Source organism: Falco peregrinus, chromosome 6, assembly GCF_023634155.1.
Source record: "Falco peregrinus isolate bFalPer1 chromosome 6, bFalPer1.pri, whole genome shotgun sequence".
Taxonomy (NCBI): Eukaryota; Metazoa; Chordata; class Aves; order Falconiformes; family Falconidae; genus Falco; species Falco peregrinus.
The window spans coordinates 42,501,577-42,525,235 of NC_073726.1; the positions used below are offsets into that span (position 1 = coordinate 42,501,577).

At 40.2% G+C, this 23,659-nt stretch overlaps 1 protein-coding gene across 1 annotated transcript; it reads left to right on the forward strand.

The window, feature by feature from the left end:
• The first annotated feature begins 155 nt into the window (after window positions 1-155).
• TWF1 (twinfilin actin binding protein 1) lies at window positions 156-19,492 on the forward strand. The gene is made up of 10 exons (XM_055808323.1): window positions 156-357; window positions 3,661-3,738; window positions 6,241-6,419; window positions 7,675-7,770; window positions 10,353-10,457; window positions 13,561-13,686; window positions 13,852-14,002; window positions 14,418-14,539; window positions 16,231-16,883; window positions 16,920-19,492. Exons 1-9 carry the CDS (start codon window positions 333-335, stop codon window positions 16,396-16,398), a joined length of 1,050 nt encoding a protein of 349 aa, XP_055664298.1. The 5' UTR covers window positions 156-332; the 3' UTR covers window positions 16,399-16,883; window positions 16,920-19,492.
• Window positions 19,493-23,659: the final 4,167 nt, after the last annotated feature.

Genomic DNA, 23,659 nt, shown 5'->3' on the forward strand with positions numbered 1-23,659 from the left:
GGCGGCCGGTTAAGAGGGCGACGGCCCGGACAGGGCTGCCCCGCGTCCCCGTTGTGCAGCACCCAGAGGAGCCGCCCGGGGGCGCCGCAGGGGGGCGGGCAGAGGAGAGGTGCGGCGCCGGGCGGCCCCGCGGAGCGGCCCGGCGGGGGCTCCGCTGTAGGGGGCAGCAGCGCTGCCCGCGGCGGGGCCCTGGGGCCGGCCCGGGCCGGCGGGGCCCGGAAGGCGCTGCGCTCCCTCCCGGCCGCTGAGTGGCGGCGGCGCGTCACGTGTGCGCGGCCGGGCTGGGACGCGGCAGACGGCGCTGCCCCGAGCGCGGCGAGCGGCGGTGCGACATGTCCCACCAGACCGGCATCCAAGGTACCGCGCGGCTCCCCCCGCGGGCGCGGACCGCCGCCCCCCGCCGCGCCCCGCGGTGCCCACCTGCCCTCCGGCCAGCCCGGCCCTCCTTCCCTCCTCTCCCCGCGCCGGCCGGCCGGGCGCAGCGCCCTTCCCCGCCGGTCGGGCTAGGGCGCGGTGGGCGTTGTGGCCGTTTAACGGGCCGTTCGCGGCGGCGTTTTCTCCCCTGCCGCGCTCTTTGTTCGCTGCTGGAGGAGCCCGTCCTTTTCGGCGAGGGTTGGCGGGGGGGTGGCGAGCTCAGCGCGGGGAAGCCGCTGCTGGCTTCGTCCCCGGGCGGCCGCCGCTCCCCTGGGTCGACCCCGGAGGCTCGCCCCCGCTCAGGCGAAGAGGTGCCGGGCTTATCCGCACGGCTGACCGCGCCTGTCCGCCTCGGAGCGGCAGGGAGCCTGCCGGGCAGAGCTGCTCACCGCAGAAGCCCATCGATGGCGAGGAGGCCACCCCCTTGGCTCGGGTAACTTCCCCGAGCGCAGGTTGTCCCGCTGCGGCGGGGTGAGCCGTGAGGGGGAGCCGGGGCTGCGGCGGCTCCCGGGGCACCTCCCGCCCCAAGGAGGAGCTGTCGCCTGCCCGGGGTCGGCGCAGCGGGGGCCGGGATGGGTCGGACAGCACCGGGAATGGCGAGGGGCGCTGCCCCCTGCCTTGCAGTGGGAGCCCTGAGGAGAACCGGGAGCCTCGGGCTAGGGAAGCCCACTAAAAAGCCCATCACTGGAGGCGCAAAGGAGACAAGGGGGACGGGGCCCCGTCCCCTCCCGCCCCGATGCTTCCAGGGCTTGGAGGGTACGAGGAGCAATTAGAGGAAGGCAGTGTGTTGTTACTCAGCGTTACCGGCCCCCCCCCCCCCCCCCCCCCCCCCGGAATCATGGAATTGCTAAGCAAGGATTACACTGCAGGATTACAGGGGTGTGTCGGGTTCTGCTGCCTCTGTTTCCGCAGCCTGCTTGTTCGGTGACTAGTATCATGTACTTTGCCTGCTTTCCCGTATCTATTGTTGAAGGTGACTTTTGTCCCAGCCACAGCAGCTCTTTATTGCTCTCTTGTTCCCTTCTTTGCCCGCTGGCAGCACCTGGTCTGCACCTTTCATCTCACTTCGCTTCCTACCCCAGCACGCCCATCTTTGCTCTTTTCTTGCTCCTTCTTTTTTTAAGTTCTTCTCAGGCTGGGGATGCATGTGGGATAACAGTTGTCCCCAGTCTGGGGAAAAAAGCTATAGTGGCTCTTGATTCCCTTGTTGTCTGTTCTGGCAATGCTGGAGGGAGGAGCAGAAGAATATCCTGTTGCTTGCCACAAGCAAGAAGAGTGGCTAAGCCTCTTCTGCTGCTCTCCTTGGCTCTGAGAATCTTTTGTCCTCTGGGGAGAGCTGTGGAGAACTCGGCAGCTTTCCTGCGCAGATCCTGCCCCGGCAGGCGCTAATCAGGAGCCCTGTTTGCAGCAAACCATCCGCTTCTGCAATTTGGAAGAGAAGTAGCACTTGTTGTGCCATTGCTGGCTTTAGCTACAAACGGGCTACTGTCAGTCATAAACAATCGCAAGATTTGGCAGCATGGGCTGCTCTTTTCTGGAAGCAGAAATGAAGTCATGGGGACAGCGATATGTACCAGGCAGTTGCTAAAAGGACTGGGCTTTCAAACAGGCCAGTGCAGATAAATAGTGTAGGAAGTTGCAGAATGCATTGAGCTGTGGGGAAAAACCACTAGAATATGTTCACAGTCTTCTAAATAATTTTAAAATTATAATCCCTGTAAAATATTTGTGAAATAAACCCAAATTTTAAGTTGGTAGGTCTCTGCTATGCAGGAAGTTTAAGTAGAAAATAATATCACTCTGTTGTGAATTTTAAAACCTTTATGCGGAAGAAAAGCATAGGTCATTTGATAGTGAGATGTTTTCAGAAATGTCTTGTCTCAGTTTTACTTCAGGACCTGTCACAGTTCTGGTATTGGTGCAGGGACTGCTGTATTTTGGTCTTGTTTTGGTGTACAGGGTTGAAACAAGAGAATAAAGAACAAAAAGATGATGAAGAGGACAAAAAATGGTCCTGGGGGATCCAGAAAGTCTAGAAAGAGGCACAACGTTTGCACGCTGAATGGAATGATGAGGACTGGCAGAGATGATTAGAAAAGTTGGCAGCAAATTACAGCAAGGGTCTGCACTGATTAGTGGGAAGATGCTGAGATGAAGCTGAGGTTGGACTGGCACAGTTCAGTTTGCTTAACATCCCCCTTTTCCCTCCCATGCCATTTGGACTTTCAGAACGGGCCTGGGCATCTCTTCAAGGGGCATAAATTTACAGTGTTTTGAGTATGTGCAGTCATGTTGCTGGATACCATCTGACCATCTGTTCAGTTGGCCTCAACCTGACTATAAATAATCCATTTTATTTGTTTCATGGCTGGATGTTTGTTTTGCTGATACTGTGCTGTGGGATTACTTTAAAGGACCAGCTTGCAGTAAATGCTTCTCAATAAATGCTGTGCAACCCCCAGTCTACAGTATAATTAAACTGATTTGCGCTCGGATTATTTAGCAAAGCAGAGCCGTTGAGATAAGAATGATCTTCACATGACTGAAGCACAGTTTTTCAGTGTGCTTAGAGAAGTGGGTCTGTCGTGTTTACCGTGTTGTGTCAATGTGAATTGTGGACATTTGAAAATATGTTTAGTTACTTCTTTGTAAATTCATTGTAAAGCTATCCTGTTGTGATAGGTCGAGGTTTGAACAATGTTACCGGGTTAGATACAAAGAGATAAGATCATATGAAAGACAAGCAACGGGTGGCAGCTGGCCTTCACTGGTATTCTTCAGAATACCGGTGTCCGCCGGAAAGACCGGTACTTCTGCCAGACAAGCTCTAATATTTTCCTGGCAGGTGTAATGTTTCTGTCTAAAAGGTTGTACTAAGCCTGCAGATTTCATGAAGCTATTGTCATCTGAGATGCGTCATATTTTTACTGTGTTGCTGTGTTAACTCTGAAATCTGAGAGTGATGATGTGATGTCACCCTTAATTTTCACAATGTTGAAAATCATGCAGTATGCTAGAAAGCAGGGCTATTTTGTAATGTTGCCGGTCATCTTTTTGTGGCATGCTGGTGACTGGAACAGTATGCAGCATAGACGGAACATCGCTCCCATGTTCCTTTTTCAGTCCAGCTTTGTAGTGAAGGGTCAGTTGTATGCTTTTCCAGTGTTGTTCTTACCTTCGTGAATATTCTTTGTCCTAGGAAAGTGAAATGTGTTCATTTGATTACTTTTGTTTTCTCTTTTTCAGCTAGTGGAAGTGTTAAAGACATCTTTGTTGGAGCCAGAAATGGACAGTACAGGCTTTTAAAAATAGTCATTGACAATGGTTAGTCAAAGTTTAATCTTTTTCTCTGATACTTTTAGATATTTTCCTGGTTGTTTTAATGACCTACATGTACAATTGTTTAAAAAACAAAACTCTGCAAGAGTTAATGTTACTAAGGTCTTTCATATACTGAAGGTAAGATTTATGTTTTGGTGATGCTGTGCTTTTCAGTATGGTACTACTGTATTTTTGGATTTGAATTTTTCTTCCAAATGTCATTTCACATTTTACCAAGAGCTGCTGTGTATTTCATACAGATAATACAAATGAGCTTACTCTTACCTTCTTACTAAAGAAAACAGAGGAAAAAAAGTCCACACCTGTGTAATTTTTGACACTTCAGTTACTTTCATTAGACAGAGATTCTTACACAGAAGCTCGTCACTTTAGATGAAGTATAAATGTTATTTGCCTTTTATATTGGGATCGGCTGCAGTAGAAAGTCCTATTAAAGCAGATGTTTAAGTAGTAATCTAGCTACATAGAAAATACCTTTAAAAGTCTGTAACTTTGTACAAATTTTCAAAGCTAAAACTGTTCCTTAAATCTCACATATATGTACAAATATAAAATTATGTAATTTCTTGCAGAACTTGATTTTAGTCTTTGAACTTCTTGGCAAGTAATCAAGGCTGCAAACATTGCAAGGTAGAATGCATCATGATTATTATTTTTTTTTAATAGCAATGCTGGTTGATTGTATGAGACTTGATGGTTTAGTCCATCTTTTCAAGTGCATCAAATGCACACCTTGGGTTTTTTTGGTTTTTCCAGACTTCGTGCATTTACAGTACACTGAAATACCTGTTAGCTGTGTAAGATACATGTATGTACATGTACATACATACTTTTATTGTGAGGTAAATTACCTCCCGTTCAGCTTCTTTGTGTCTGCTTTTCCTAGGAAGTCTTCTGACTTTAATGTTGCTTTTCTTAAGGAAGTGGCAGTAGTAATATTATAGGCAGGTCACTGTGGTAAAGTCTCACTAGAACAAGCTAGCAAATGCTGGCATACCATTGAATTTTTTTTTCCCCCATTACGCAAGGTAAAACGATATGGTTTTGTGTGTATGCTACTTTATATATGAAATGAAGCCTAGAAATAAGATACAAAGGGAAGATGTTATTTTTTTTCTTTTGTGTGTGAATGTGTGTGTATATATATGTGTTTTGTCTCTATGTAGAATCAGAATCCAGTCTTTGATACTATTTTCCACAGTTCAAAAAGAAACCTCTAAAACTCCCAGAATACTGGAAGAGAGACAGTTGCCTCATCTGTCTGCAGGAGCTTTCAGCAACTGCCCTTAATCAGCACGTGATAGTAAAATTGGGTTCTGCTAGTCTGTGTTAATAAGAGAAGAGGTTTGCTGCTGGGCAGTAGAGTTCCTGTGATTGTACTTTTCTATCTTAAATCCAAGTGAGTGTGAAGCCACCTAGAACTCAGAACTGGCAAGTACATTCTGAATACGCAGGTGTAAGTGGACAACTACAGCTACTTTACATCTAATTCAGAGAAGGGCCAAACATCCTTTCCCTGAACTGTTCATGTTCTGTGACGTACTGTGGTAGAGTGCCTTGCTCTGAAAGTTTTGCTGTAGAGACATTTGTGTACTGTCATGCTTTCATCTGAAGTGTTAGAATTTAGGTCCTAGACTTTCAAGAGGTATTTTATATACTAGCTACTGTGATGGTCCTTAAACTGTTGTAGGATCCCATTTAAACCAGGTATTTCTGTTTTGATTGTAGGGGCTTGTATTTATTGGGAAGCTGATAAATGTTTTGAAAGACACTATGCTAATACTTCCTTTTGGAAGCTGAGATGTGATTTATAAGTAAGAGAAAAATCTTGTTGCTATAGCTGTTCACGTTATCAAATCTCATCTGAAGTACTATATACAGGCTTAAGCCAATTATACATAATAAACAACTTCAGTCATTTAAAGAGACCGTAATTATGAAGCTGTATTAGAAAGAAGTTTATCTACTTACATAGTCAAGTTAAAGTGATTGGTGCAAACGTACTCATTCATTCCAAACTCTTTTCACTGTATAACTGAATTATAGACTCCTTATAATGGGAACAAACACTAATATGTTATAGCAAGAGCATCAGTAGTTCTAAGTCTAACATTTAAAACCTTACTCTCGTCTTGTTTCTACTTAATATTCCAATTTAAAAATTAACTGGCAGAAGACAGTTTTTATTTCTCTTCACGCTAAAACCGCATCAGTCTTATCCCTTCAGATCAAAGAAGTTGATGACAACCAGCACATTACTTCTCACCTATTTATATTTAGATTAAAGTAAGTTAGGGTTTTAACATACACAGTTTTTGTAGGAATTCAGCCACTTTCACACTGACTGTTCTTGACTTCCAGTCTTGAGGATATAATTATGAAAAGACGAAGCGTCTGATTAAAACTGTTCATTGTAATTGCTAATTTTGAAAAACAGTATTAGCTGCATTGTTGGTAACCTGTAGCTTTGGTTATTGGTTATAGAGCAGCTTGTTGTGGGATCCTCTAGGCGGCCAGTTGGATCATGGGAAAAGGATTACGATTCCTTTGTCCTTCCCCTTCTTGAAGACAAGCAGCCATGTTATATATTATACAGATTAGATTCTCAGAATGCTCAAGGATATGAATGGATCTTCATTGCATGGTCACCTGATCACTCTCCTGTAAGTAACAGTCGTCAGACTTCATGTTAATGATTTTTCAACAGTGCCGTTTGATCTGAATCCTAGATATGAAGGAAAAGGATTTGAGGAATTAAGCATTCCCCAACTTTCCCTTCACTTTCCCCCAAGAAAACTAAGAAAAGATCTTTCTTGAAGCTGATCGAGGAGCAGTATCAGTGGGTCTAGATGGAGTACAGCTGATGCAATTTCTTTCTAGCCTGAGTGGAGGGATCAAGACAGTGGTTTTGCCCTATTTGTTTGTCTATTTTTCTGTCAATATTTCATGAAAATTCATGGAAGAATATAGGACAGAAATCTCAGTGGGTGTTATCTAGAGAGAAAGATTATAGCCTGAGCTCAAGCTGTTTATTCTGTTTGGCTTCCTGGCTGCCCAGCTGGCAGTCATGGATCTGCGACCTGCCACAGAATATACTGTTTTTGTATATCGTCAGTAGTTACGAGAACGTGGGACAGAACTGAGGTTAGAGTTAAGGATTCCTAGGAGAAACTAAGATACTGTGTACAGGTTCTGGGAATGTGAGATAAGACAGAAAGTAAAGCTGTTCCAATATTCCTACTACTTTCACTAGAATTAGGAAATAGTAAGACACCAAGAGCTGGAGTGCATAGAAGAGATTAGGTGGAAAAGGTGAGGTATTGTGGTGAGGATGGTGTGACAGTGAAATAAGGTGGGAAGAGAGAGGAGTAAGTATGTGACTATCTTAGATACAAGTTGATGGGGAGCAAACATTATTAGATCTTCTACTTCCAGAAAATATCATTTTTCCACTCCGTAGTTAAACCAAAATTATCTGGAGTCACTATCAAATAAAAAATAATAATGAGTTATTTGCAGTCTGCTCATACTCTGTGTGTTGTATCCATTAGTACACAGATCAGTGACAAAAGATTTTAACAGTTGTGGGTTTTCCCATTTAAAATTAGTAAAGATTATGTTGAGGGTTTTTAGAAAAAGCTCATACTCTTACTAAAGCTGCAATTTAGTTCTGGAATTAATTTGATAATATTGCCTAGTATCCTGCCCTTGAGAATTTAATAGCATGTGTTAGTATTGTGATCCAGAGCTCACTGCAGGTATTAAGAATTACACCTTCATAATACAGTTTCAACACTTCAATATTTGTTCAAGAAAGGTGTTAATGGCATTGGTACACCAACATGCTAGATCCTCTGTCTACACCAAAGAAAAAAAAAAGAACCCAAACTAAAACAACACTGTTTTGTAATATGCTAGGTTCGTCAAAAAATGTTGTATGCAGCAACCCGAGCAACACTCAAGAAAGAATTTGGAGGTGGTCATATTAAGGATGAAGTATTTGGAACAGTACAGGTATGTTTTCCTTTTTGAAGTCCACACATTGATTTTACATACTAAATACAGTAGCTGATGTCACTGGAATGAATTTATGTTTCCGCTCCTTTTTGATTAAGGAGAAAAAGAATTAAAAGCTATGTGTATTAGTCCAATGTTAAAATGTGATTGCTGTCATTTGAACAGGAAACTAAGTATATTTGACAACTTCAGGCTAAGAAGTCCTTGTTTCAAATGGTTATGAAATCTAATCTAAGAATAATAGGAGGATCTCTTAATCTCACTGCATGCATGTGAATCCTTTAAAAGCTGGAACGGTAACTTTCAGGCCAGTTGTTATACACAAGCCATTTTGGATGTATGGTTGTGGATCAGAAGTGGGATAGAAGACCAATCTGTAAGCTGTCAACATCTGAAAACAAATGTTTTTGTCTTAAACCAAATACTGAGCTGTGTGTACCATAAAATGTAACTCAAGTCTGTGGCTGCCATCTTAACCTATGGAAACAGAATTTTAGTAGCTACTGAGTTGTTCAATGGAAATTCTAGTAGTTGACTGTTCACTAATGGTAAGGTAATTGGAAGGTGCATGTGTGAAGTCTCACAAGCTTCTGAGGGACGTTGAAAATCCTGCAATTGCTGTGCACATAAGGAAATATGAGGCTATTGCATTACCTTTGTGTCTTTGGGATTGTGATGTCTCTCTACTTGTCAGGCAGTCATCAGACAGTCTTGACTTTTTAATCCATTGCCAGTTTTAAAAAAATGCAAGTTAGAGTTCTCGAAGACACAGAATTTCTATAGCTTTCATTACAACTGATAATTACTTAAAGATTCAAATTATCATTTGCCTTTTCCTCCTTCAGCAAAGACAGAGGGACCACAGCAGATATCTTCTGTTTAGCCTGTTAATTAGTTCATCATACGCACAAATCTGAACCAGAGCACTGCCACTATTGATACAGGGAGCTGCTGCTGAAGGAAGGGAAGGAGCTGGAGGTTTGTGGACAAGTAGAAAATACTGCAGTAGGGAAAAAGCTGTGGAAGAGACACAGGCTGTTTTGGCAGGCACACAAGTCTATAAGGAAGTGAGGGTTGTAATTCTGCTGCTCACTGAGTAAATAGTTTGTTATATTCAGCAATAACCTGTGATGGAGGCTTCATTATCCTAACACACTAACAAACCTTTGTGGAGAAGTTGTATTCTAGAGAAACAGATAATCGAGTTGCTGAAAGGGTTTACTGGTAGAGGTCATGTTATTTTTTTTCTTGCCCATTCAATCAACTAATCTCTTACTGCCACTTGCACCAAACCATTAGCAGTCTGTGTAATACGCAGAATTTGCATCTAGCCCTACAACTCAGGCCAAATCTGAGCTTCCTTCTCAGTTGTAAGGAAGGAGCATTACATTTGTCTATTACTATTATTTCAGTATGCTTGGGGCACTTAGAAGATAAAGTCAATGTAACTCACTTTTTCCAAGTTCATCATGTTACAGGTTAACGTATCTCTAAATTGCTGGTTTCAGTGTCTTTATAAACTTCTTCATAGTAGCTGTCCTCTCATGTTCATCTCTGCAAAAATTACAGGTTCTTCGAGGTACTCAAGTCACAAACCTCACTCAGAATCTTGGTCGTCAGCATCCAGTGGGTTACTCTGTCTTTATTTTGTTAGACACAAGGATGGTTTAGTTGCAACCAACTCTGTTATCCTGGTGGAACTTGGTTATGCCTCCACCTGCTACTTCACAGAGGTATTAACCTCAATACCTCTAGGCTTCTGAAACAAGACATAATGGAATATTGATACTAGAAATTGTGTTTGGGAAAGTCTGTCTGTTTTAGAAAGGGAAGAGCTAAGAAGGAGCTTTCTCTTGCTCCTCTGAACTTGAGGATAAAATCATATTCATATGATTGCATGAAGTCCTGCCCTTTTCTGAGTGACCACCTTAATAATAAAACCACAGTAGTACTTGCCTCTGTTATCAACCTCTTTGGAGAGGGCCAGAACTGACACAGAGTAATAACAAATTTCCCAAAGTCATTATCAGAATTCATCACTTCTGTCACACTGCATCCTAAACTACTTGGAGTATCATGTGCTTACTGCCTGTCCTGAGGTAGCATTTTTGTCTCCTTTTAGGTAGAAAATATCAATAAGCTACCAGTCTGAGCACGCCAATTTTATAAGAAAATAGATTTTTTTTAAAAAAACTATTTATTACAATTTTTATTGTTAATTAGAATTAAGTAATTTTGTTATTTATAAGAATTGTGGCAGTTCTGTGAGGTTTTGTCCAAGAAGGCTGAATAACTTCATGCACACAGTCTTCATAAATGATGATTTTTGAATTGGCAATGTAATTGGGGACTGATTCTAGAAATGCTGCCCATGGTGCAATTCGGTACAAGAGCAGCCCAGTGAACCCTGCTGTACAGGAAAATGAGCTGAATTTGCAAATGCACCTACACTTGTAATCCATTCAAATAAAATGACCATAACTGTGTGGGAGGTAACTGCTTTTTTTATGTTGCATAGAACATCTTTGAAGAAAACTTTCGCTATCCAAAAATGATCAGTATTGATACTGTGCTTCCAGGATGATGTTTCACTGAATGGATATAAAAAATATTTGATATCACAGTCCTCCCCTGCACCTCTGACTGCAGCAGAAGAGGAACTTCGACAAATAAAGATTAATGAGGTACCTACAATGTCTTTGAGCATGGGTGGGAAACTGAGTACAGACAGAGTTACAAACATATTGTAGGGAAGAAAACCAGGCAGAACAGAAAATGGAAAGTCCGAGTGGATGAGAATGTAAATTTATTTCTCAATGACTTGAGACTGCAGGATGGTGATGGCTGGAGTTGAAGTGGCATGATCTTGCTGAGTTTGCAAGGCCTAGTGTCTGAGTCAGGGGCCTCGCAACTGCAGACCTTAATTATTGCGACTTTGGCCCGTAATGTGCTTTTACTTTTACTATCACTGGGTGTGTTTCACTGTGAAGAGTGACTGAGCCCTGCACAGTCTGCCCAGAGAGGTTGCGGAGCCTCCATCTTGGAGATACTCAAAAGCTGTCTGGACAGATAGGTGGGCAACTGGCTGTAGGTGGCCCTGCTTGAGCAGGGGGGTTGGACAATATGACCTCTGGAGGTTCCTTCCAACCTCTACCATTCTGTGATTGCCACATACATTTCCCATGGTGGCAGAAACTGTAGAGAAAACACAAAGTAGCAACTGTTGCAGTGAATGATTGCCGGGAGTATTTCAGCAGCCTTGCTCCTGGAGGAAATGTACTTAGCTTCCAGCACTAGTGCAATTGTCTTTTAAGACTGAGAGGAAGTGAATGGAATTCCAATAAAAATAAAATAGAAATCCAGAAAAAGTATCTAGTCCTTTTAAGAGACTGATTTGCTTTTGCTGCATATGCTTTATAGAAAAACCTCTAATAAATGCCTTTAACCAAATAATTTGATGATTGCCAGCTAGCTAGTGAGTGAAAAGTTTCGGAGGATTCTTTTCTGACATTTCCTTCACTTGATCACTGTTTGTGTTCAGACATGTGTTAAAATGGGTCATGTGCTGATCTTATTAGTTCTTTAGGCTTGGTACACGTGAACTGTGTTTTGTTTGCTGGTATTCAGCTGCAGAAACAACAGTGTTAAACGCATCTCTGTATCTTAAGTTTTCACTCTGCTGTGCTTTTTGCTACAACTTTATTGATTTTTTTTTTTTTTCTCAGTGACGTCTTTTGTATTTTCCATGTCTAATTTGATTAATCCATTGTAGAAATGCATTCATCATCATCAGACACTGCATTTTACTTGGACAGCTTTAAAAAAAAAACCAACCCGCTAATGAATGTAAAACCTCTGTGGTATCAGTGATCACTTCTGGTATTAGTATTATCTCTTATGTACGACATACATTGTGTTTAACAGCTGATTCATGCAGACTAGAACTTTACATGCTATTATGAAACTTCAGCAGCAATAGCTGTGCTTTTCAGAGATATGTAAACTGTAGATTGCTGCCATTTTGGCTTTGTTTGAAGCATCTTGCAATACATTAACTTATGATTTCTGTCTTCATTGTTTCCACCATTATGAAGACTGTCATTAGACTCAGAAAACGAAAAGCTTTCTGATTAAAAAAAAATAATTCAAATTTGAGGTTTCCATATGTATATTCTTTCATAATTACATTAAGAAGTATTTTACTGGGTTAGATCAAAGGATCATCTCGTCTGCTGTCAGGTCCCTGAGTGAACAACAGCAGAAATCTAGGAAGGGTGTAAAAGCCAGGGTTTTTTTCTCCTCTTGCATATGTTACTTTACATTTATTCACAGGATATTTCATCTGCCATTTTATCTGCTACTGAGCAGCCATCACTAACAGATCTTACAGTATGAATTTAAATATTTTTAAGTGACTTCGGTGTTTTGTTTTGTTTTAATGGTCTGAAATATGCTGCAGCATGGACTAATAGATTTTTTCATTTTCTTAAATCTTGAGGTATGCTGGTTTACTTTCTTCCCTTGCCTGTCCCCACACTTCACAGATTGCTTTTATGTTTGGTTTTTTTCTACTTGTATTGTAATATGTTTTGTATAGTATGGTATTTTACTATGGTTTATTATTTTTGTGATGTCTGTGTTTATTAGTAGGCTTTTATGCAGATATATTTTGCAGATAATTTTTCTATAACCTTCTTCATAAATTTACCTATCTTTATACAAAAGTAAGCTCTTCCACCTGCTTTCTTCTCCTCTTTCCTTGTTGCTGACAAGCAGTTCCTTAAAATGTGGAGTGTAATTTAGTGTTGCCCGAAGTATCTTTGGTTTTTATTTTTTATCAGTTTGCTTCATATTTCATTAGCATCACTTTTTAATTAGAGCTGACCATCTTCTAGTTAATAGATCTAAGAACAGCACTTTCCATTTGGTACACTTTTCTGACTTTTGCTGCTTCATAACCAATGTTAAATGTATTTGTGAAATTATAAAAGCAAGTCAGTATATTCAAAAGCTAATAGACAGCAAGTTCAGGGTTTAAAATAACTGTTCTTTTCTCTCAAATAATTTGTGACTACTGTAACTGAATTATGAGCAATTGTCTAGCTTGCAGTTACCCTGGATTTTCTTTTACTGTGTGTTAGATCTCCTAGAAGTGAAAAATTAAGATTTTGTTAGTTTGGTTTTTGTGCTTTCTTTTGTGTATAGGCTTTTGGGGTGAGGGTGTTGAAGCAGGAGGGAGGGTAGTTGTTTGCTTTTCCTTCAAGAAGATACGCTTGTCTCATAAGATATAATTTCTCTCTTCCTCCAAGAATTTTGACTCCCTAGAAATGACATCTGTATGTTTTGATCTAAAATTTTTGAAGATACAACAGAGTTCATAAGCAATATTGTCAGTTCAAAAGTATAACACAGCATATGAAAATTAAGCTCTCTCCTCCTGGCTTACTGTATCTTTATACCAGAATTTAACTGGGAGCTTCTTCTCTGGCACTTGAGCCAGTTTTCCCTGGATTGATTCTGTTGGCTTTGCAGAGCTAGCCATTTCAGAGGTACGAACCTGTTCCCAGGTTAGGAACCAACATGACCTGTAAATTAAAAAATCCAAATCTGTGGTATATGGGGATGATGGTTTAGGGTATTTTATTCTTGAAATAGCTACTGCTTACTCCGAGTGTAACCATATGCAATGCATTGTTAGTTATAATAGATGCATTGTTAGTTATAATATGAAACCAAATGAATGCTTGCAAAAGTTTCTGTTTACATCTCAGTTGACTTGCGTTCCAGGTACAGACAGACGTTGGTGTAGATAGCAAGCATCAAACATTGCAAGGAGTAGCATTCCCCATTGCTAAAGAAGCTATTCAAGCTTTGGAGAAATTGAAAAATAAGAAACTCAATTATGTACAACTGGCAAGTATAAAATACTTTAACTTTTTTAATAGTGAGTATAAAATAGATTACCCACACATCAATGTACACTGATAAATTATTAATTCAGTTTTATTTTTCTGTCTTGTCATGTTCTCTGGTTTTCTTTCTGTGTATTAACTGTATTCAGGTTTGCTTTGTTAACAGCAAATTGATATGAAAAATGAAACAATTATTTTGGCCAACACACTTCATACTGAACTTAAGGACTTGCCAAAAAGAATTCCAAAGGATGCTGCGCGTTACCACTTTTTCTTATATAAGCATGCCCATGAAGGAGACTATTTGGAATCCATAGGTATGAGAAAATTTCCCAATATGAATTGTCATTGGCTTGTTTCAAGTACTTTAGTAATTTTAAGGCAGAGAGAAAGACGTGTCATAAAAGTTATGTCTGTCGGCATGATCATAAATTTCAGAGTTGTCGTGTTGTGAAACTGACTTCTGAAGAGTCCTTATGTTTAGAAAGCAGCGAGCTATCCCTTTTGATTATGAACACCCATAAATCAGTCGTCATGTGAAAACAAAGATACTGGCCATTTGCTCATCCCCCATTTGAAATGAAATGCTTAAGCAAAAAAGATCCAGAATTGTTACATTTTTCCCTTTCAGACTGCATAGTTGATTTGCAGTGCACCTCTGCTGTAAATGATTTTATGATACAGGTTTTGATGGAATGTAGTTACGGTCTGATTTGTGTTTTTTTCCTGCAGTTTTCATCTACTCTATGCCAGGGTATACCTGTAGTATAAGAGAACGAATGCTCTACTCTAGTTGCAAAAGCCCACTGTTAGAAATTGTAGAAGGACAGTTGTGGATGCAGATAATTAGAAAGGTAAGTGCGCTGGGTATACCGGTATTTTCTCCATCCCTCTGTACCCTTCTTAATATCTAATTGTAACTGTCTCTTCCACCACCTTCTCTTAAACCATAAAAAGTGTTATGTAACTCTTAAAGTTTGTCCTGAACAAGAAATACTTCTTAATAAAGCTCCAGATATAAAGTCATGGAAGCTTTTCTCTGGTTCATAATTTCTACACTTTCATAGCTTTAACAAACATATCCTTGTGCATCAAGGGAGTGTTTGAGAGTACTCTGAAAGACTATTTAGAACTAATGTGATTTCTTACTAAAAGGCATGTCATATTTTGGACCACAACACATCGCTGTTGTTGAACAGTAAGTTCTTTTAAAGCCAAGGTTATTTAAGGATTTTCAAAATAATTTCAAGCTGCAGTTCTGGAACTTAAAACTGCTATCTTAGGAGTTCTTGATGGGGCAGAGAAGGATTTGCAAGTAAGCTGATCTTTTGATGCTGTGTTGGTTTTACTACTATGCAGTAGTGTTGCTTCTCACTTCCAGAGTAGGTACCACAAGAACAGTCCATTTGTGGAATATGTGACCTACGGTTACATTCTTAACACTTGTGCTGTAAATGTAGAAAAACTTTGAGGCTTTGTTTCTGTGGGGATTATTTCTACCTAAAAAATAGCAGAGTTAATATGAACCATTTTTACGGAGGTGTCATGAATGAAGTAATTATTACTATGTGGTTTTATATGTAATTATTTCTCATAAATTTTCTTTCTACAATGAAATAAATACATCATGTGACTTCTGAAATTCCCATCAACATATTTCTGAAGGATGTATTTGTAACAGCAATACCGTGGCTGGCCAGTCTGTCAAGTGCTGTGGTTTGCAGGCCATGAAGTGTTGAATGCTTAGCAGAGCAGGGCCAAAACATTTCTCTGAATTCTAAATCTCTGCAATTCAAAACAGTGGAGTTTGGCTTGAGAATAGTATTTTCTTTCCATGCAGGTTTATATGCTTAAATCTTAAAAACCACCCCCCCCCCCTTTTGTTCATTAAACTGACTTTTGCTTTTCCCTGGCTTGAATACTTGCTGAGCTGCAGTAGCCACCTAATCATATAAGCTGTTCATACTCTTCCCCTCTTATCTCAAACGACAACAGTATATATGCACATTTCTTTTACAATTAGTGTTTAAAGCACATTTTAGTGAAAAAATGTAATTCTTAAAACGTGGAGGTTACATTGGGTCAATGGAAAGTTTTTATTTTAGAGGGAAGAATAAAGAAAGGAAATTGTAGTTTGGAAAGATCCGCATGCTGCTCTCTTGTATTTTCTTAAGGAAGTTCCTTTACAGATAAGTACTTGTTTCCATGTGGAATGTGTGCTCTTAGTATGAACATGTACGCTGTGCTAAAGCTTGGGACAGAAGTTTCTTGGCATATGTACTGTGTAGTTGTGCTTATATTTCAGGAAAAATTATTAAGTCAGATCACACTTAATACTGGTAAGAATACAGTGAATTCTCAGGAAAAACTATCCAGAATTGCTCAGGGCATTAGGCAAAAGTTGGAGAACATTTCATGCTAGACTCTGAACATTACTGCACATACGGTTTTGATATCATATTGAGAGCTTCAGCAAAATTTCAAAATGTTTTAAAATATGTCTTTAAGATGAATATGATAAATGTTGCATTTTTGTTTTTCCCAGATTGAAATAGATAATGGTGATGAGTTAACTGCTGACTTCCTATATGAAGAGGTTCATCCGAAACAACATGCTTACAAACAAAGTTTTGCTAAACCAAAAGGTCCTGCAGGGAAGAGAGGAATACGAAGACTGATTAGAGGTCCAGCAGAGACTGAAACTAGTGATTAGAAACTGTTTTTTTCATTTGTTATAAAGTATTACAGTAAGAAATTAAATTCTGGCTTTTGGTAATGAACTGAAATCATTCCATTCATAGATACTAGGGGGGGAAAAAGGCTCTTTTTACACTTCTCTCTTCTAACCTCAGCACTTTTTATATTGTTACATGATTATATTTGTTGACCATGTTCTGTGACATGTGGAAGAGCTAATTGTTTTAAAGCTAGAAGAGGAAATCTAAGCTAGTGTCCTTTTATTTTATTAGAATCCATTATTCAAAGCTATACATGTGATCATAAACTTTGCAGACATAAGACTATTAAGCCCATATATTCTGTGGGTAAGTTGTACCTGTATGCCTAGATAACAAACCTGTATTCTTACGAGTAGCCTATTGAAACCCGTAAGACTTGTCATGTGAGAAGAGCTGAAGGACTACATAGCACTGTCTCTGAAAAATCCTTTATTTTTCCTTGTAGCTCTTACAGTAGAAGGTTTTCTTCTGGTTTTTGTAGCTCTTACAGTAGAAGGTTTTCTTCTGGTTTTGACATGACACATTGTTGGGTTTTGTTGTTGTTTGGTTTGGTTTTGGTTGTTAGGGTGTTTTTTTTTTTAATAAAAAAGATAAACTAGAATTAGTTATCCATCAATTAATCTAAGTGTTCAGGAATACCTGGATATTTTCCCACACAAAAGCATGGTCATTTCAAATTTACAACTAATTTTGTGGGATTTTCTTTTAAAGAAATTTGACATAAAATCACTGTAGCTTTTCCAGACTTCTATACCACTTGTAAGCCTTACATATTAAGCACTGAATGACCAAGTAAAAGGTGATTAATAGTGCATGAGTTTGAGTATACTCAGTAGATTATGGAGCTGCTTTCAAAGCAATATGCTTAAAGTTTCTAATAAATAATTGATTATCTGTGCATTTGGATCTAAAACTGTGTAAGAATTGAAATAGACTTGTTTCATAATAGTGAGTTATTTTTGAGATCCCAATATGTTTCCCAATATGTTTACAGTATCAACTGCAATTTTAATTTTCAAGGTATTCTGAAAATGACTTTTCCTAAATGTTTGAACTTTAATAGTAACTTAAATCTGTAACAAAATCCAACTAGGTCTTGAATAACTGCTGGCAGCAGCACCTGGTTAGGATTTTGTCTTCCCCCCCTGTCCCCGCTGCTTCCCTTTTCCAAAATACTAAAATCAGCCAGAAGAGTTTAAACTTTATTGAACCACGAGTAATGCATCTAATATGAAAAGGAAAAATAGATGATTTTAGTAAGTGGATTAAACAAGAATTAGATGTGGCAATCAAGTATTGGATGACCTTAAATATTTAAAATTGTGTAATGAGTCAAATACTAGTGGATAGATTATATTCCCCAGTTGGGGACTTGCTTTTTAGTGTCTTGTATGTGAGCTTTGTGGGTTTTGAATTTTTAGTTTTTAAAGCTATATGGGAGTTGCTAGTCTTTGAGTTCACTGCATAGTATCATAGGTACTGGGTGTACACATTTTGTAGCTGGATCACGTGTTTACCTGGTGGAAGATAGATTTTAACCTAGTAAGGAGATAATGCTTTGACACTACTAGTTCCTGATAAAATTTGTTTTATCTTATATATTATTTTGATTGAAGATACTAGCTTGTTATTGACATCTGAGATTGCACTATGTAATATGAAGATTGCAAGAGTTGTTGGGTTTACTGTGTTTTTTTATATGCAGTATAAATTTGACACCTCAGCTTTTTTCATTTAATCTTATACACTACATCAATCCAGTTGAATCGCTCTTGATCCTTAGCTAATCTCCTGCTTGCCCTTAGCTAGTGGTTTTTTTCTGCTTCTTGCCTTCTTTCTCTAGGGCAAGGAGCCAGTCCTTGAAGTGTTTCTTCTATGTACTACCTGTCAGGCAAGTGTCGTTGTTTTTCAAACATGGTTAATGTGTGTGCTGCTCACTGCAGGCTGTAATTAAGTGTATTTTTAGTTGAACTCTGAATCTTTTCAGCACACCTAATTCACTTTGGGGTGTGGTTTGTTTTTGTTTTGTTAAGGAAAACCTTTGAGTATAGCATAATTAAAAATTACTGCTAGAGGGGTTTTTGTTTGAATTCAGTATTCCTGCCCATGCTTCAGCCATACCAAGAGTGCACATACATTTTTAGACTTATACGAGTCAGTAAAGAAGTTCAGATTTTTAATACCAGATGTTTAAATAATTAAGTTGGACGTGATATGGTTATGTGCATATTGTGTTTTGGGTTGGTTTTTTTTCCTAATCCTGCCCTAGGCAGGTGAGGATAAGAGGTAGAAAGCTTAATGTGGAGGATGATGAGAGCTGGTTAAGTGATTATGTGAGGGCATTTATAATGAACTGCTTTAGAGTTCGGCCCAAGCCAAACATTGTAAGTCATCTTACTTGAAAATATTCCATGTGGGTATACAAACCCCTGGCCAGCCAGCAGAGTGTCCTGTCCTGAGCACATTTCCCCCTTGCCTTTCCCCTAAAAGAGAATTGTATGAAGTCTTGCACTGCGACTGCCTCTCCAGGCCTCTTGTAGCTATTCTCCTAATAAAGCAATAAGAAGTATCTGATCTTTTTGTAAGATCTATCACGTTTACATCTGCGTAGTTGCCTCACATAACATTACTACTGTTAATGAATGTTCGGAGCCAGCACAAAACAAGGACATTAATGAAAGTTATTCCTTTAACTGTCTGTGGTAATCTAATAATTGAAAGTGTCCATTCAAATTGTTGTTGGACTTCATAAAGCCCAAAAGCAATGCAGCTGCTTGCAGTTAACTCACAAGCTATTAAATAGTTAATATGACAGGTAACTATTTTCTAGATGTTTATGTTGCAAGGTAGTAGGGAGAATTTGATCTCTTAAAACACTCCTGTCCCAGGTTTGTTAAAAATAATCAAGGTAATGATTACTCTATTACTTGGATAAACACACTGCAAATAAAGGAAACTTCTGATTTATGGTCTTATGTATTCAATGAAAGCCACCTTCAGATGCTAAAATTAACTAAGTTTACCTTATATATTTTGTAATTTACTTTATAATTAAAGGTTGATGCTTTAGTTTGGTGTTGTCTGGTGTCTCTTTAACAAAGATCTATATTATAAGATCATGATGTATAAGTAATAGGCAGTTCCTGCAAGATTAGAAAGCAGTGCAGAAAAAGTGATTTGCAGGATCTAAGAAACAGAATTCCTGGCTTTTGCTACTGGAGGAAAATCAGTATGTTAGAAACAGCTACTTTCCTGTTGCCTTATGGAAGCAGAAGAGAGGCAGGATCCAAGTGTGTTCATCTCTTGAGGTTTTATGCTTTCAATAGTAAGGCCCTTCAAAAAGTTCTTCTGTCCTTTTAAAATGCTGTAGTTGATTAGTAATTTAACAGTTTTGTTACTTGCTCAGCATGAAGCAGTATAATTAAACTACTCAAATGATGTTCCATTAATGTTTTTGTTGGTTTTTTTTTTTTCTAAATTGAAAGTAGTTTGCTTGAGGACTTCCTATTGCCCTCAAAATTCATGCTGAAAAGAATATTTAATGGTTTGGCTTTTAACTGTCCTGGCAACACATCCCCATGGGAAAATTGGTGATGTGGCAATTTTGTAGTTGAAAGAAGGAAATTTGAAGATGTACTGAACTAGGATTTAAGAGAATAATATTGGTGAAAGTACTATATTGGAACAAAGCTATTGCTCCTCTTCCTCTTGTAGGAAGGGAAGAGTAGTGAATAGGCTAGGTGGCCTCTATGTGGCCATGAATATCAGAAGCAGTTTTATTTGCCTTTTGGACAGTGGGTGTTAAATAAAACTCAGCTGACTAGCCTAATATAAAGATGAGGTAATTCTTCCCATTTAAGTAAGATGAAATACTATGGCTGGTAAAAGGTGTGTTGGCTAAAAAAGGCAACGGATCAAAGAAAATTTGATGGAGGCTTAATAATGAAGACCTCACATACTTTTCAATGTTAATGAGCTGCAAACTGCCAAAGCCATGATACTCCAATGCAGTATGTCTACCTACATGTCCTGTACTTGCATTCTTTCCTCAGCAGCCACTAATGGCTCTTGTCCGCAGGGCTGTGCACACACTTCTAGTCTGACAGAACAGCTGTTCTGTTACCTCCTGCTGCAGCCATGGCGAGGACTGTTGTCCTTTGTAAGAGGTTTCCTTAACAGCAATTTTCTTCGGCTTAATAGCATCTGGTTTTATCTTGCTGCTTTCTAGAGTCTCAGTTGCAATTGTAATAAATCACTTTTGCTATTTAGCATCACAAGAATGGTTTGGGTTGGAAGGAACCTTAAAGATCATCTAGTTCCAACCCCCTGCCATGGGCAGGGACACCTTCCACTAGACCGGGTTGCTCAAAGCCCCATCCAGCCTGGCCTTGAACACTTCCAGGGGGGAGCATCCACAGCTTCTCCGGGCAACCTGTTCCAGTGCCTCATCATCCTTGGTAAAGAATTTCTTCCCAACAGCTAATTTAAATGTGCCCTCTTTTCATTTAAAGCCATTCTCCCTTGTTCTGTTGCTCCATACCCTTGTCAAAACTCCCTCTCCAGCTTTCTTGTAGGCCCTCTTTCAGTACTGGAAGGCCACTGTAAAGTCTTCCCGGAACCTTCTCTTCTGCAGGTTGAACAACCCCAACTCTCTCAGCCTGTCTTCAGAGGAGAGGTGCTCCAGCCCTCTGATCATCCTTGTGACCCTCTGGACTTGCACCAACAGGTCCATGTCCTTCTTATGCTGGGGGCTCCAGATCTGGATGTACTACTACAGGTGGGATACCATGACAGCAGAGTGGGAGAATCACCTCCCTTGACCTGTTGCTCATGCTTCTTGTCAACCAGCACCCCTCCTGTCCTTCTCAGGGCTGCTCTCAATCGATTCTCTGCCCAGCCTGTATTTGTGCTTGGAATTGTTTTGACCCACATGCAGGACCTTGCACTTGGCCTTGTTGGAATTCATGAGGCTGGCATGGGCCCACCTCTGAAGCCCGTTAAGGTCCTTCTGGATGGCATCCCTTCCCTCCAGCGTGTTGACTGCACCACACAGCTGGGTGCTGTTGGCAAACTTGCAGAGAGTATGCTCAATCCCGCTGTCCGTGTTGCTGACAAAGTTATTAAACAGCACCAGTCCCACGGCTGGTCTCCTGCAGTGGGTGGTTCGTCATTCTCCCAGTCCCTGCCTTTGCCTTCCTTCTGTGACCAGGGCGTCATCGCTGGAGCACTTGCCAGTGAAGACTGAGGCAAAAAAAGTCAGAGTACCTCAGCCTTCTCCATATCCCAGGCAACTAGGTCTGCAGTTTCCTTCCAGAGGGCCCACGTTTTTCCTAGCCTTCCTTTTATCACTGGCATGCCTGTAGAATCTTTTCTCGTGGCCCTTGATGTCCCTGGCCAGACTTAATTCCACCAGCGCTTTCTTGATCCCTGACTACTCAAGACAGTTTCTCTGCATTCCTCCCAGGCTACCTGTCCTTGCTTCCACCCTCTGTAGGCTTCCTTTTTGTGCTTGAGTTTGTCCAGGAGCTCCTTGGTCATCCACACAGGCCTCCTGGTGTTTTTGCCTGACTTCCTCTTTGTTGGGATGAATCGCTGCTGAGCTTAGAGGAGGTGATCCTTGAGTATCAACCAGATTTCTTGAGCCACTCTTCCCCCTGGGGCTTTATCCCCTGGTACCCTACCAAGCAGATCCCTGAAGAGGCCAAATTCTGCTCTCCTGACGTCCCCACTGCCCTAAGGATCATGAGCTCCACCATGTCATGGTCACTACAGCCAGTGCTGCCCTTGAGCTTCACATTCCCCCCCAACCCACCCTTCTTGGTGAGAACAAGGTCCAGCTCCTCTCTTACTTGGGGAAGGAAGTTACCATCAATGAATTCCAGGAACATCCTGGATTGCTTGTGCCCTGCTGTGTGGTCCCTCCAACAGGTATTTGTATGATTAAAGCCCCCCACAAGGACCAAGGCTTGTGAATATGAGGCTGCCCCTATTTGTCTATAGAGGGCTTCATCCATTCATTTTTCATATTTTTCATTCACACTTCCTTCTGGGGGTGACTAAATTGCTTTGTTACAGTTTTCTAGATCTTTAACACGCAAAAGGTTGGCTTTTTCACCAAGGATAGTGATCCTCAGATGCCCTCAACAGTACCTTCCCCACTGCAGCTGGGTGTACGCCAGCCATATTAGCCCTATTCTATCCCAAGAAAATCTCCCAGGCAGAGCTCTCTTCATCCACCAGGAACCATACCAAATTTTTTCTGACCTCCAGTTCTTTGGAACAAGATCATCCCTTTACTCTCAAAGAACTTGACTGACTCAAGTTACTGATTTGTGTCCTGGAAAGCTTCACTATAGTAATTAATACAAAGTGGTATGGACCATAGTATAGTTTAATGTTTTTGCAGGCAATAAAGGAAACAATAGTCAGCTACTAGAAAAGTTCAAAACTTGTTTTCTTCTATGAAATGTTAGCCAACATGCTTAATTTTTAGTGCATGAGGGAAAACTACTGCCAAAACTTAGGTACTGACAGCAGCATTGCCAATAGTCTGGTCTAATACAACAGAAGAACAGGAACTCAAACACTTGTTGCTAAGTTTCTCCTAACAGTTCGAACACCACAGCAGGTGCATAAACAAAATTGTTCTACTGCACCAGGGTGAACTATGGTGACTGCAGAGTTACTACAGCAAACACTTCAGGAGAACACTATGGATGTATTCTGGCTCCAGGTAATAGTAACAAGCAGACGTGATCTAATAAGAAGCCTTCACGTAACACCTGGAGATACTTGGAACTGAAGAATGGCTGCAGCAGATTTTATTCTGATTTAGCTTTACAGCAGGTTTTTTTCTGCACGAGACCAGGTCCAGAGCTGTACATTCCATATAATGACATTAGCATATTACCAGAAACGCAAGCAACATAAAATGACTATTGTTCCCAAAACTCAGAGTTTTAATAGCAGAAATAATCATCTGCAATGATAATGCAAAGTTTTTATTTATGTTAATGGATTTTAACAATTTATGCTCAATAAAACTAGAAGCTGTTTAGGTGGATACCTTTTTCTAAATTAAACCATTAGTTTGAAAAGGCAATACAGACTGAGTTAATAGCCAGAGATCTAATGATATAAATGGAAGTGTTAGAAATCACATGCTTTCTACAAATATATATATCTCTCTATATATATATATATATCCCTGAATGCAGTCTGATCATTTCTCAATGT

Bases quoted from the DNA above. Each gene is read 5' to 3' on its own strand.
- TWF1 (XM_055808323.1), top strand. From the start codon at position 333: ATGTCCCACCAGACCGGCATCCAAG. The intron at 358-3,660 runs GTACCGCGCGGC...TCTCTTTTTCAG, and splicing joins CCACCAGACCGGCATCCAAG to CTAGTGGAAGTGTTAAAGAC. The intron at 7,771-10,352 runs GTATGTTTTCCT...CTGTGCTTCCAG, and splicing joins AAGTATTTGGAACAGTACAG to GATGATGTTTCACTGAATGG.